Source organism: Saccopteryx bilineata, chromosome 1 (assembly GCF_036850765.1).
Source record: "Saccopteryx bilineata isolate mSacBil1 chromosome 1, mSacBil1_pri_phased_curated, whole genome shotgun sequence".
NCBI lineage: Eukaryota > Metazoa > Chordata > Mammalia > Chiroptera > Emballonuridae > Saccopteryx > Saccopteryx bilineata.
In genome coordinates, this window is record NC_089490.1 from 296,777,602 (window position 1) to 296,792,088 (window position 14,487).

Below are 14,487 nucleotides of genomic sequence, written 5' to 3' on the forward strand. Positions count from 1 at the left end.
ACTATACACAAAGCTTTAAACACATGTTCCATTATTTAAAGCAAAGTTAATCTGCAGCCTTATGGAATATAATATATATACACAAACATGTGATGTTCCTAAACAAGTCAACGTTAAATATAGCTACAAAAAATAAAAATAAAAAAACCCAAACTACAAAACACCCCCAAAACCTAAGTTCATTATCAAATTAATAGTAACTGCAATATGCAGATATTCAAACCCAGCTTTCTATGTTAACATATTTTCTGAAATTTAATTTAAAAGTGTTGCTTGGGCAATCTTTTGAAATGTTTAAACACAGTTAAACATGTTGTACTGAACTACTCTCTCATAAGGCTACAATAAAAAAGTAAAATGATGTTCCGAACCTGGAACCACTTAGCGTGGCGTAGAGCAGCCAGAGCGTCAAGGCATTTTTGCCTGTCCAAGACGTCCGGTGGGTCTTTCACCATACCCGAGGTTACATCTAAAATGGATTGAATTGGCAAAATGCAGTGAGGAATGGGTGTTTGACCAGGTAAGCAAGACACTTCCTTAAAGTAGCATCAGTGTCACACGAGCCATTTGAGAATTATCAGCACTTAAATGTTTTCAAGGAATTATTTTCCACATATTTACATAATCCAACACCACAATGATCAAAAGAATAAAACTCTTAATTTAGAAATATAGTACTTTCTGCAAATATAAACCTTATCCACCAAAATAAAATCAACAGGAAGGATTACTGGATACAGTGCACCAGCACAAAGATGACAAGACAAAAAGGAACACAAAAATCCACCTTAATAAATGAGAATGTACAAAAACTGAGTTGGTTCAGTATTTTAAATGGTCACAGGTTATTCTGGGGCTAATACAGCAAAGAATTAATGATAAATATGAAAACGACAACATAGTAATAATTACAAAAAAAATAAAGAGGCAAAAATTGGCATTTCTAAGAGTTTAATATTTTCTCTTCCACAAGGAGATTTTTAGTTGTAAGAAAATAAGAAATGCTCTTTAAAATTCAAAGTTCCCATCAAGTGTTCCAAAGAATAACTGAAGAGAAACAATGGGTAATGTAGAAAAGGGAAACAGGACCTAGCATGGTTAAATAGAGTAAGTATAGAATAGAAAAGATGGAGTAAAACAGAATGCTTTGATGATAATATGTAGGATCTAAGGTTATAATAACTGATTTTAATCAGACTATTACGTTAAAACATAGATGAGCAACATAAACCTTGAAAAGAAAATCTGAACCTAAACCATGACAAGAAGTCAACTTTACATTCACAAAAGTAGTTGGAGGGCCAACCTCATGTTTACCTAAACATATCTGTAAAATGTGTTTAACAGTAAATTTGCTAATCAAACTATTCAAAGTAAATAGCAATTAAATCCATCAAACTGGTGTGACTTTAACAGTACAAATATTTTCTAAATATGGGGAATTATATACCAGGCAGGTAATTTATTGAATTTAACAGTCTTCTGTACCAAAACTATGTGGCATTTAGGATATAATTTAATAAATCATTGAGCATACCAAATGAAGAGGGAAAAATAAGAAATATTTGAAAAAGTTAATGACAATTTTATTTTAAGAAGACTGTTGCAACTCTGGGCAAGTTACTTGATTAGATATTTTATATGACCACTCAAAAATCTTAAGAGATACTTGCCCATATTTTGAGTAGCTAACATAAGAAAAGTATTTTAAAGCAATAAAAAATTCAATACTCTGTCTGGACATTCTATTTTTGGTTCTTACTCCTCAAATAATCAGATGGCATAGATTTTTCAGAAAATCCAGATCATCAAAGAGCACTACTGGTATTCTGAGAATGAATGCTAAGAGGAATCTGGGTAGTCAAACTATCAAGACAAAAGTATTAGTTACTTTTTTAAAGTGATAATCGCAAAACCTGCAAGATCAACTAGCGAATTCAGAAATATATTGAACATAAGAAGTGAGCTATTCTGAGATAAGAAAAAGGAACACAGACAAGCTCAGCTAAGAAAGGAAAAAAGGAAAAAAGAACAACAAAAAACTCACTCCCCAAAGCTGGGTTACAGAACATGCTGAAAGGCCCTCTTTCCATGTTTCTATTTATTCATATTATTTGCTAAAGCTAGAATGCAAATAGGTGACAATGTGCAATCTCTTTCTAAATTTTTTTCTGAATTTCTAATGTTAATTCAGAATGTTATAATTTCCTCCAAAATGGAAAAAATTTTTTTTTGCATACAAGCATTCATAACTTTGAAAATTTTAATTAAATGATACAATTTCAAAGATGCCAAGACACCTATTGCAATTTAAAAACAAATTAAGAGCTAGAAAATTTCTGTTAAATTTAGAGTGTGGATTTTTGCACCCATTTTATATTTTAAGTGGATTAACCCCTTATATATACTGTACTAAAATCATACTTGTTGCCTATTACCCAGTTAAAACAAAACAAAAATTAGTTAATTTATTTTAAAGAAAATTCTTATCCTACATGAATGTATTCCGTAGATTTTAAGGGGTTAATCACCAGTTAGAAAACATGCTGTGTCCACACTATTTTATAAATACAAGTTAATGGGAATATATTAATTTAAATTAACATGGTTATGTAAAAGATATATAATCCACCCAACCATTTAAAAACTAGTGTGAACACTGCTCAATTCTAGAAGAGACAAAGACAAAAACAGCCACACAGAAGACAATAAATGCCAGGCTCTGCATCCAAAATCCTTTCTTAACCAAATGGCAGGTGTGACACTGAGCTTTTGAAAACCTTGGTCAAAAATCCTTCCGATGTCTTGGCAGCAACCCCTGACAGGAATCAATCCCTCTGCTAGAAGGCTTTGGACCGGGCCTGATAAGCTACAGGTGGAAAGAAACACACACAATACTTGACTTGCTGCAGAAAACACTCTGTAGCAAGGGTTAGAGCATTTTGAACATTTCAAACTTCAAGTCAATTAAACATTTACTTAATATTATTAACTGTCAAACACAGTACCATAAAATAGATATCATGCGTTTAACAGTTATTTGACATTTATTTCCTTTAAATCAGTTTTGGTATTAAATAGGACCATTACGCATTAAAGAGGCTACCACACTATGCGCAAGTCTCAAGTCTCATGATTTACAATCACTCTTCCGGCAAAGCCTTCCTTACCCCTGTACTAACTCCCCAAAGCAAGCTATAGGCTTAAATGATTTTAAGACACAGAGCATTGGGAGCTGCAGTGAGAGAGAATACATACCGTTATTCTGCAGCAAGAAAGAAGCAATCTTCATAATGAAGCTAAAGACATGGTTTACTGCAGTTATCTGCAGCAAGGAACACTCTATCAATGCTTCTATACTTTTGGCATATCCAACTTTTCAGCTCAGTGTCTTGAAGTAAAATCTTTCCATTTTGAACTACCATTTCTCTCAACATAATATTTACAAAATTCAGAACAATAATTCTAAGATAAGTCAAGTCTGGGTCAGACAAAAATATAATTTTGTTTCCTTTAGAGGGATAGATTATTAAACATTCTACTACAAAAATGATAGCAATGACTTTAGATTTTTGAAACATAATAAAATGACTTGATACTGTACAAATTAAACAGCCTAATTATAATTGGACAAAATATGCTCTGAAATAAAATTAATGGTTATACAAGTATTTCATACTAAATACAGCAACTTTTATTTATAACATATCATATTAGAAGATTTATTTTTCTGAATCCTAAGACTCAAATGCTGCATATGAATCGATCAAATTGGCTCAGGAACTATTTTGCCAGCAATACTCACAGCTAGACCTTGAGTGGAAATTCATGTTCATATAAAAGAGCCTTTACACAAAACACACTTATTTTAAAAATGCAAATGTTATAGAATATACAAGTCCTGACACGTTGTATATAGAAAGTATGCAAAATTAGACAGGTCTTCCAATGGTGTCATTAATAAAATGTTCTTTTCCTGGGCTATAGAAAGCCCAGTGCCTTAAAAAAATTGCTTTGCTGTAAGAAAATAATTTTTAAATGACTGTAATTGATAGACTACTGATGCTATATTAGATAATTTTAATATTCAATATATAGTATTCTTTTCTCCTATATAAATACCACAAAGGAATATTACTGTAGGCTATAACTCCATAATCAACAAGTTAAGATGTACAAAAACAACATGAAAGGAAACAAAGTAAATTTTATCTGACCCATAAAACAACAGAACCAACATACTGCAGACACTGACCATGCTTTTTGGCTTAAGCTTTTGAAGCTTTGAAAATGTTACAGAATAGTCCCTAAAGCAACATTGCTGGCACTGGCAGGATGTAAGTCTACAATTGTGAAGTAAATCCTGACTTGTACTGTAGCTCACTAACTACACCTACACCACTTATTTTCCAACATCTCTAGGATATTAGTGGGGTCAAATGCCCAAATCTATGTGTGTTAGGTATTCTGCATTTATGGAGCACTCCAAACCAAAGAATAACCTCAGAGAACTAGAAATATTTTTACTACAGGACAAGCCAAATTCATAATTACATATAACAATGCATCTAAAAATATAACTTATGGGTATTTAACCAATTTTATTTCTGAAGCTTTTGTCTTTTTTTCTAAGACAAGGCAAGAACTTCTTAAAAGAAGTTAAATTTGTGGCCCCTTACTAGCAACATTTAATTTTTTCATGTGTCGCAACTATACCGGTAAGAATAATTTTGAGCTTATTTTTTTCCAGAAATCTGAGGTTAGCAAGAAAAGAAAAAAATCAAGAAAGTCAATAATACCATGAGTATTTCATATTATAAAAAGTACAATACTAAAAAGAGCATTTATTTTCTGGGAAATAATCTTAAGTAAAACTGGTGACTATATAAGTCAAATCCATCAACTTCATATTAATGCCAGCATGTTGCCTTCTAGGGCTTAATGCCATCTTAAAGAGTAGATAAATAAAAAAATTAATAGAAAAGTAGAATGTTTAATGGCTTTCCAACCTCCTTCCCTCATGTTCTCTTCTCGAATAATTGGAGATGTAAGGGTGATAGTGACTTGCATTTTAGGTTCCACACATGAATTCAAAATTATTGCCGCTTCAGACACAGCGCATTTTATGTCATACTTCTCAGGACTTATAACCTATGTAAGGAAGAGTACAAAATATTAGTTGGGCCTTTTACATCTCAAACAAAGCAGTTTCATTATGGCTCTTTCTTCTTTTTTTAGCGAGAAAGAGAAGAGGAAGAAGAGAAGAGGAAGAAGAGAAGAGGAAGAGAAGGGGGAGAAGAGGAGAAAGAGAAAGAGAGAGAGAGAGATGAGAAGCATCAACTCGTAGTTGCGTCACTTTAGTTGTTCAATGACTGCTTCTCTTATGTGTCTTGACTGGGGGGCTCAAGCCAAGCCAGTGATTCCTTGCTCAAACCAGCAACCTTTGGCTAAACTCTATGATGCCACGGCTCAAGCTGGCGATCTCAGGGTTTGGAACCTGAGACTCGGTGTCCCAGGTTGATGCTCTCCCACCAGTCAGGCCATTAGGGCTTTTTCATTTGTACACTACCATAATGACTTTATAAAAACTAGATCATATACCACTCCCTCCAAGAAACTTTGTAATTAATGCAAATATCACTGAACCATTTGAACTATTGCTCCACTTTCCTTTTAAAATTCTTTGAATTCTCTTATACCTATTTCTGTAAAATGAAGACAGTAATTCTATTCTATAGGATTGTTGGAGGATTCAATGAATTAACTACACTGAAGCACTTAAACACAAATGTAAACTATGACAATAATGACAATGAAGAATTCTATTTCTCTTGCTTATCTACCACTTGTATAAGTACAGACTGATAAGAAAGAATAGTCTACTTTTCTGTTAACTGTTTAACTGGTAATTATTCACTTAGGATATAACATTTCCTGCTTTGTGGTTTTACTAAGGACCACAATTAGGATCAAGAGGTTTCTTGCAAATTTACCTAATTCTGTCAAGGTCCTCAAATCTCTTCCTCTCTCTCATTGCCCAAGCAGCCTCAACAGAGGGGTACAAGTAGATAGTGTCAATTCTACTGGCTCCTAATCCTTAGACTCACCCACAATAAGAAACTTCAGCCCTGGCTGGTTGGCCTAGCGGTAGAGCGTCGGCCTAGCGTGCGGAGGACCCGGGTTCGATTCCTGGCCAGGGTACATAGGAGAAGCGCCCATTTGCTTCTCCACCCCTCCGCCGTGCTTTCCTCTCTGTCTCTCTCTTCCCCTCCTGCAGCCAAGGCTCCACTGGAGCAAAGATGGCCCGGGCGCTGGGGATGGCTCTGTGGCCTCTGCCCCAGGCGCTAGAGTGGCTCTGGTCGCAACATGGCGACGCCCAGGATGGGCAGAGCGTCGCCCCATGGTGGGCGTGCCGGGTAGATCCCGGTCGGGCGCATGCGGGAGTCTGTCTGACTGTCTCTCCGTTTCCAGCTTCAGAAAAAAAAAAAAAAAAAAAAAAAAAAAAAAGAAACTTCAGCCCTGGCTGGATAGCTCAGTTGGTTGGAGCATCAACCCAAAGCACATAGGTTGCTGGTTCGATCCCTGCTCAGGGCACATACAGGAACAGATTGATATTCCTGTCGCTCCCTCCCTCCCTCTCTCATTAAAATCAATAAAAAAAATAAAAAAGGAACTTCACATCTGAAACAATGGCAATAACAAAGCAAACAACAGTAAGTGCCAGAGTTGTCAGGGCTTAAACTCAAGCGTATTTCATTATTCCCTTGTTATTAGTTCCTTGGCTGTGATCAGGTACTATTTATTCTTTCGCATTACTATACAATACACATTACCAGTAAATGTCAATCCTTGGATTTAGAATGTCTAATTAAATTGAAAGGTTCTGAAATAAGTTTTATACATTAAATTATTAAAGAAATCTTTATTTTAAATCTCAATCTGAGATTCTGACAAGCTAAGCAAAAAACTTTTAAATACTCAATCTTAAAAGAAATTGCTTTTTATAGGGCCAAAAGGGGATATTTTATTAATTGTGCATTCCCATGATTTGCTAAATGGACACCAGAGAAGTAATTCCTACCATTGTAACAGATGAAAATTGAAAATAATTACAATAAAACTGGGGAAAATCAAATCAGAAAGACTCTGTATTTTATTAAAAACACATATTCAACTAAGTAAGCAAGAGTTTCATGATTTTTTTTTAAAAAATTTAAGCTTGCCTGACCAGGTGGTGGCGCAGTGGATAGAGCATAGGACTCGGATGCCGAGGACCCAGGTTCGAGACCCCGAGGTTGCCAGCTTGAGTGTGGGCTCATCTGGTTTGAGCAACGCTCACCAGCTTGGACCCAAGGCTCAAGCAAGGGGTTTCTCGCTCTGCTGTAGCCCCAGGATCAAGACAGATATGAGAAAGCAATCAATGAACAACTAAGGTGTCGCAACAAAAACTGATGATTGATGATTCTCATCTCTCTCCATTCCTGTCTGTCTGTCTGTCCCTATCTATCCCTCTCTCTGACTCTCTATCTGTTTAAAAAAAAAAAAAAATCAAGCTTGCTATACACGAGCTTTGTTTTTTAAAAAATCTCTTTCTGTTCGGAACTAACTTTCTAGTGAATCAAAACTTGAGAAAAAGAACAGGAAGAGGACATAAAATTTTATATTTTAAAATAAATTTGCAAGATGGCTTCATGCCAAATACAAGCATCATAAAATCTAAAAAGACAAAGTAGAAAATAGCGTTACCAATTTGCACAACCAAGAAAAAAGGCATCCCTGGCCAACTGGCTCAGTGGTAGAGCATTGGCCTGGCATGTGGATGTCCCAGGTTTGATTTCAGGTAAGGGCACACAAGAAAAGCAACCATCTGCTTCTCCATCATTCCCCCTCTCCTCCCTTCCCTCAGCCATGGCTTGACTGATTTGAACGCAATGGCCCCAGATGGGCAGAGCATTGGGCAGAGCATCAGGCCCAGCCAGAGGTTGCCAGGTGGATCCCGGTAGGGGAGCACGAGGGAGTCGGTCTATGTCCTCTCCTCTCACTTTGAAAACAAGGAAAAAAATATATAAATAAATAAAATTCAATACAGAAAGTCAAGCCAAAAATTTAAAAGCTGGCTTAGGTTTAAGCTGAAGCACATTTAGTCCTGCCAAAACTTCTAAGCTTGACAATGGGTAAAATGAACATTTCTATAATACTTACAGCAAGCTGTTTGGGTAGGTTTTCTGCAATACGGCTTAATAATGTCTTTGAAGGTTTCTCTGAGCATAGCAAAACAAGGTTGACATTTCTATCTCCTCGGAGAAGTAATCCTTTTGCCAATACTCCCACTCGCAAAACTCCTTTTAAAGCTCTGAAGTATAATCAAATTGTATTATGACATTTCTTTTCTCAACAGAACCATGATAGTCGCTGAACACACAAATGTAAATTAAATAACTTATATACTATTAAATTTATCATCAACTACAGCATAAAACATTTAATTTATTTTTAGAAGCACCTTTCATTTAGATAATATAGTTGAGTCCTCACAGGGATGACTGAAAAGCAAAAAACAATAATGCTTCTGTGTCACATTTTACAAGTTAGAATAGTCATTTCTAAAATTATACAAAAATATTTCCAAATAAAGGGAGCATGAAGTTATAGATCGCAACGCAACACTTGATATAAAAGCTGCGGTAAAGCTTGGGCTTATTCATGCTTTACAGTTAATGTATTAAGGAAAAAAAGTTGCAAAAACAAAGACTGAATGTGGAACAGATGCAATAAATAAATATAACTCAACAGCCGATACATGCAATTAGAAACTACACAGGTGGCTTTGAAAACAGACTCAAAACAGTTTTATATAAATTTAAATAACAACATGTGAATTTACAAAATTGAAGATTGTATGGAATTATGAATTTCTCATTTTAACAAAAAGCAGTTCATTAGGCCCTGGCCGGTTGGCTCAGCGGTAGAGAGTCGGCCTAGCGTGCGGAGGACCCGGGTTCGATTCCTGGCCAGGGCACACAGGAGAAGCGCCCATCTGCTTCTCCACCCCTCCGCTGCGCCTTCCTCTCTGTCTCTCTCTTCCCCTCCCGCAGCCAAGGCTCCATTGGAGCAAAGATGGCCCGGGTGCTGGGGATGGCTCCTTGGCCTCTGCCCCAGGCGGTAGAGTGGCTCTGGTTGCGGCAGAGCGACGCCCCGGAGGGGCAGAGCATCGCCCCCTGGTGGGCAGAGCCTCGCTCCTGATGGGCGTGCCGGGTGGTTCCCGGTCGGGCGCATGCGGGAGTCTGTCTGACTGTCTCTCCCCGTTTCCAGCTTCAGAAAAAAATACAAAAAAACCCCCCAAAAACAAAAACAAAAAGCAGTTCATTAGATAACTAACCAAAGCATGACAAGACCGGCAGACTCACACCAGAGTATTTAATCTTTGCAACTTTTATCTCAAGTGTAAGTCCACGTAAGGAAAAGCAAAAACATACAAAGTAGAAAACTGAAAACACACCTGTCTTTACCTCCCTCTTTCTTATCATCTCCCTCTTTGCTCTTGCTCTTTTCATGTTCAGACAAACTGTCTGAAACAAGTTTCAAAGCACGTTCAGTGATAGAAACAATTTTCTGAACTGCCTGTAATTCCTCTTCAGTTGGGTAAATAGTTGCGTGTTTTGTCATTACATAACGGTCATCAGATGAATCAGGACGACGTAGAGGCTACAGAAAAAAATAGTTACTTCATTTTAAAAAATGTTTCCTGAGCAAAAGCAGACTATTTTTAAAATTTACATATTTGTCATATCTTCTCAATAACAAAGTCAATTATGCAAAATGTCCATTTAAAACTATCTTTTTCTTTTTTCCATTTCAACAACAAAAATCAAATTATTGAAAGTTATACTACCTAGAATATGTATGTATGTACATATATTTTCCCTCAAGTATGTAAAATTCTAATACACACCAGCTAAAGTTATAATACTGTTTTACTCAATTTTAAAAACCAGTGATTCTGAAACATTTTTTTGCCTTTAATGTTATACACATGCTTGTTCTGTGTAAAGACAAATGAGAGGCCCTGGCCAGTTGGCTCAGTGGTAGAGCGTCGGCCTGGCGTGCGGAAGTCCCGGGTTCAATTTCCGGCCAGGGCACACAGGAGAAGCGCCCACCTGCTTCTCCACCCTTCCCCCTCTCCTTCCTCTCTGTGTCTCTCTTCCCCTCCCCCAGCCGAGGTTCCATTGGAGCAAAGATGGTCTGGGCGCTGAGGATGGCTCCATGGCCTCGGCCTTAGGCGCTAGAGTGGCTCTGGTCGCAACAGAGCGACGCCCCGGATGGGCAGAGCATCGCCCCCTGGTGGGTGTGCCGGGTGGATCCCGGTCGGGCGCATGCGGGAGTCTGTCTGCCTCCCAGTTTCCAGCTTCAGAAAAATACACAAAAAAAGAAAACAAAAAGAAAAAAAAAAGACAAATGAAAAAGAGAACAGGTTAAAAGGAAGGAGTTTGGTGTTTTCTTCTGAGTGCTCTCTAGAAAACAAAACAGAAAGCTCCTCTTATTTTCTGTAGCCTGAACTTCTATATTCCTCATACACCTGGTATCTCATCTTTTACCCAAATTTCACAGAACACAAAGTTTAAGTTGCAATCTTCCCTATAGTTTTCCTAATACATCAACTGTGGTGCTAGACTTAAACTATTTATTTACCACCTTTTATCCTGCACTTAATTCAGAAATACACTGTACTGGATTTTAGATGGTCAGAATTTGAGGAAGAAAAAAAGATTCTAATGGAAAAATAAAAAAAGTAATGGAAAAATAAACCAGTTCCTGCTAATCTAATCTAACCAACAATAAAAGCAGGAAAATCTCTTACAGTAGCAAAAGAAGCTCTACTCCCCTTTAGCGCATATTGAAAAAGATTCTTGTAAACTTTACGAAGTTCTTATACACAAAGAAAGACAGACACTGAAAACCAGTAATAAAAGGAGGAAAAATTGTAGAGCCCTAAGTGGGTAGTTGGTTTGAGTGTCATCCTGGTACTCTAGAGTTGTGGGTTTGATCCCAGGTCAGGGCACATTTAAGAATCAACCAATAGGTCCTGGCCGGTTTGGCTCAGTGGTAGAGCGTCAGCCTGGCGTGCAGAAATCCCAGGTTCGATTGCCGGCCAGGGCACACAGGAGAAGCGCCCATCTGCTTCTCCACCCCTCCGCTGCGCCTTCCTCTCTGTCTCTCTCTTCCCCTCCCGCAGCCAAGGCTCCATTGGAGCAAAGATGGCCCGGGCGCTGGGGATGGCTCCTTGGCCTCTGCCCCAGGTGCTAGAGTGGCTCTGGTCGCAACAGAGCGATGCCCCGGAGGGGCAGAGCATCGCCCCCTGGTGGGCAGAGCGTCACCCCCTGGTGGGCGTGCCAGGTGGATCCCGGTCGGGCGCATGCGGGAGTCTGTCTGACTGTCTCTCCCCGTTTCCAGCTTCAGAAAAATACAAAAAAAAAAAAAAAAAAAGAATCAACGAATAAATGCATAAATAAGTGGAAGAACAAATTGGGGCTTCTCCTCCCTCACTTACTCTTTCTAGAATCAATTACTAAAACATAATAGGTGGATGCTGGATCACTGCCCCTCCCAAAAAAAAACCAGAGGAAATATTCTAAATCAGATGTAAAAGTTACATTGAAATTACTTAGTCAAAGAATTAGTCCTCCAAACTGTTATATTCTAATGCCGAACCAATGTTACATTTTCACTCCCACATAAACAAAGTGGACACTCACTGCAGGTCCCTGTGGCTGAGGAGGCATGCCTGGTCGGACTCCCAGAAGGCCTAGCGGACCTGGGGGACCATGAGGATAGCCACCATCAGGCATTCGGCGGCGATCATCCCAATGATGTTGTTCTTCCTCCATTCTTCTCCAGTACATATCTTCTTCATAACGTCTGAAACACAGAGTGACATTACAAACCTATAAGAAAAATATAATTTGCCTAATCTGTGGTGGCGCAGTGGATAAAGTGTTGACCTGGAATGCTGAGGTCACTGGTTTAAAACCCTGGGTTTGCCCAGTCAAAGCACATGAGAAGCAACTACTACAAGTTGTTGTGTTTTTTTGTTTGTTTGTTTGTTTTTTGTATTTTTCTGAAGCTGGAAACAGGGAGGCAGTCAGACAGACTCCCGCATGCGTCCGACTGGGATCCACCCGGCATGCCCACCAGGGGGCGATGCTCTGCCCATCCGGGGCTTCGCTCTGTTGCGACCAGAGCCATTCTAGCACCTGAGGCAGAGGCCAAGGAGCCATCCCTAGCGCCCGGACCATCTTTTGCTCCAATGGAGCCTCGGCTGCAGGAGGGGAAGAGAGAGAGAGGAAGGGGAGGGGGAAGGGTGGAGAAGCAGATGGGCGCCTCTCCTGTGTGCCCTGGCCGGGAATCGAAACCGGGACTTCCACATGCCAGGCCTATGCTCTACCACCGAGCCAACCGGCCAGGGGCAACTACTACAAGTTGATGCTTGCTGTTCCTCCCCCCATCCTCCCTCTCTCTCTCAAATCAATAAATAAAATCTTAAAAAAAAATACAACCCAAGAACTTATATCAATAATGACATAAAAAGCAATAAAAAATCTAAATCAATCTTGCTAACATCGTTTTCCCCTTTTGTATCCAATTTCCCTTATTTGCTTTTATTTAGAAGGAAGTAGTGGAAGTGAATGGAAGTGAGAAGAGAAGGTGAGAATACAAAAGGAAAAGCAAAACAAAATTTCGTAGTGTGAGGTCAAAGGTGAAAGAATACGCATCAGAAGCCTTAGTTCCTTCCAACTTAAATGCCTACCTAATGTGGCCAAATCAATAATGTGTATGAGTGAAAGATTCAAAATACAAAAACATTTAGGAATTTCTTCGTGTATCCAAAAAACTATGCTCTCTATTTTTTCCTTAGAGAAAACTCTTAAAGACTATCTTTAATTTCCCCATTTAAGATACAGGTTGAGGCAAAGACATTTCTCTACTATGAGGAACAACAATAGTGTGAGACAATAATAAATGGCATCTCATACTCCGTCTCATTCTTGGGAATATAGTGATAGAGACTGTGGTAAAAGTAGAAAGCACATGTTCTAGCTAGAGACAATGGTTGACTCAGCTCCTACTAATTACTGTCATAATATACTGCTCACAAAAGTTTGGGGATATTTAAAAATGAGTATGAAGCAATAAAATATCATCTAGTGACCTACGGTGGCGCAGTGGTTAAAAGCATCGACCTGGAACACTGAGTTCTCTGGTTCGAAACCCCAGGCTTCCCTGGTCAAGGCACATATGGGAGTTGATGCTTTCTGCTCCTCCCTCCCTTCTCTCTGTCTCTGCCTCCTCTCTCTAAAATGAATAAATAAAATCTAAAAAAAAAAAAAAATTAAAATTCAGCAGTTCAAAAAAAAAGAAAATATCACCTAGTTTTTTGTAAGCAGTGTATATGCTATAATCTCAAGGTCCCCAGGATTTTAATGGTTTTAAATGTCTCTGATGTTGGTCATGAATGTTAGTTCAGACTGAAAAACAATCATGTATATCAGCTCCGGCCAGATAGATTGGTTGTTTAAAGCATCGTCCTGAAGTGCAGAGATTGCCAGTTCACCCGTGGTCAGGGCACACACAGGAACGAATCAATGTTTCTGTCTCTCTCTCTCCCTTCCTCTCTTGATAGGCTGAACTTGGACTGTGGGTAGCTAGTATACAGCCTCTGCTTTCTTTTTAAATTTTTTTTTGAAGAGAGACAGAGAAAATCAGACAGTAAGGGAGAGAGATGAGAAGAATCAACTTGTAGTTGCGGCACTTTAGTTGTTCACTAATTGCTTCTCATGTGCCTTGATTGGGGGAGGGGGAGATCAAGCCAAGCCAGTGACCCCTTGCTCAAGCCAGCAACCTTGAGCTTCGAGCCAGCGATCACAGAATCATGTCAATGATCCCATGTTCAAGCCAGTGACCCCATGCTCAAGCTGGATGAGCCTGTGTTCCAGTTGGCAACCTTGAGGTTTTGAACCTGGGACACCTCAGTGTCCCAAGTCAACGCTCTATCCACTGTACCACTACGGGTCAGTCTATAGCCTCTGCTTTAATGGTCAACATTTCCAGAATCTAACTTCTTTCCTTTTTTCAGTGAGAGGAGGGCAGGCAGAGACAGACTCCCTGCATGTACCACGACTGAGATCCACCAGGCAAGTCCACTTGGGTCCCTGCCCATCTGGGGCGTTGCTCTGTTGCTCAGCAAACAAGTTTTTCTTAGCACCTGAGGCAGAGACCATGGAGCCATGCTTAGTTAAGCCCAGGGCCAACTTGCTCTAATTGAGCCATGGCTGCAGGAGGGGACGAGAGAGCGAGAGCGAGAGAGAAGGAAACGAGAGAAGCAAGAAGGGGAGGGGCAGAGAAGCGATGGGCACTTCTCCTGTGTAACTTGACCAGGAATCAAACCCAGGACATCCACAAACTGGGACAATGTTCTACCACTGAACCAAC

General features: G+C 39.1%; 1 protein-coding gene across 3 annotated transcripts in view; it reads right to left on the reverse strand.

The window, feature by feature from the left end:
• ZFR (zinc finger RNA binding protein) overlaps positions 1 to 14,487 on the reverse strand; it is a 90,249-nt gene that overhangs the window by 27,846 nt on the left and 47,916 nt on the right. For 2 of the 3 annotated variants that reach the window (XM_066244260.1, XM_066244261.1), the window contains 5 exons: positions 11,754 to 11,916; positions 9,500 to 9,705; positions 8,203 to 8,353; positions 5,010 to 5,151; positions 372 to 469 (listed from right to left, as the gene is read on the reverse strand). In XM_066244260.1, the coding sequence (XP_066100357.1) occupies positions 372 to 469; positions 5,010 to 5,151; positions 8,203 to 8,353; positions 9,500 to 9,705; positions 11,754 to 11,916 (760 nt within the window). The remainder of the gene's footprint in view (positions 1 to 371; positions 470 to 5,009; positions 5,152 to 8,202; positions 8,354 to 9,499; positions 9,706 to 11,753; positions 11,917 to 14,487) is intronic. The other variant, XM_066244262.1, reaches the window with a different exon arrangement.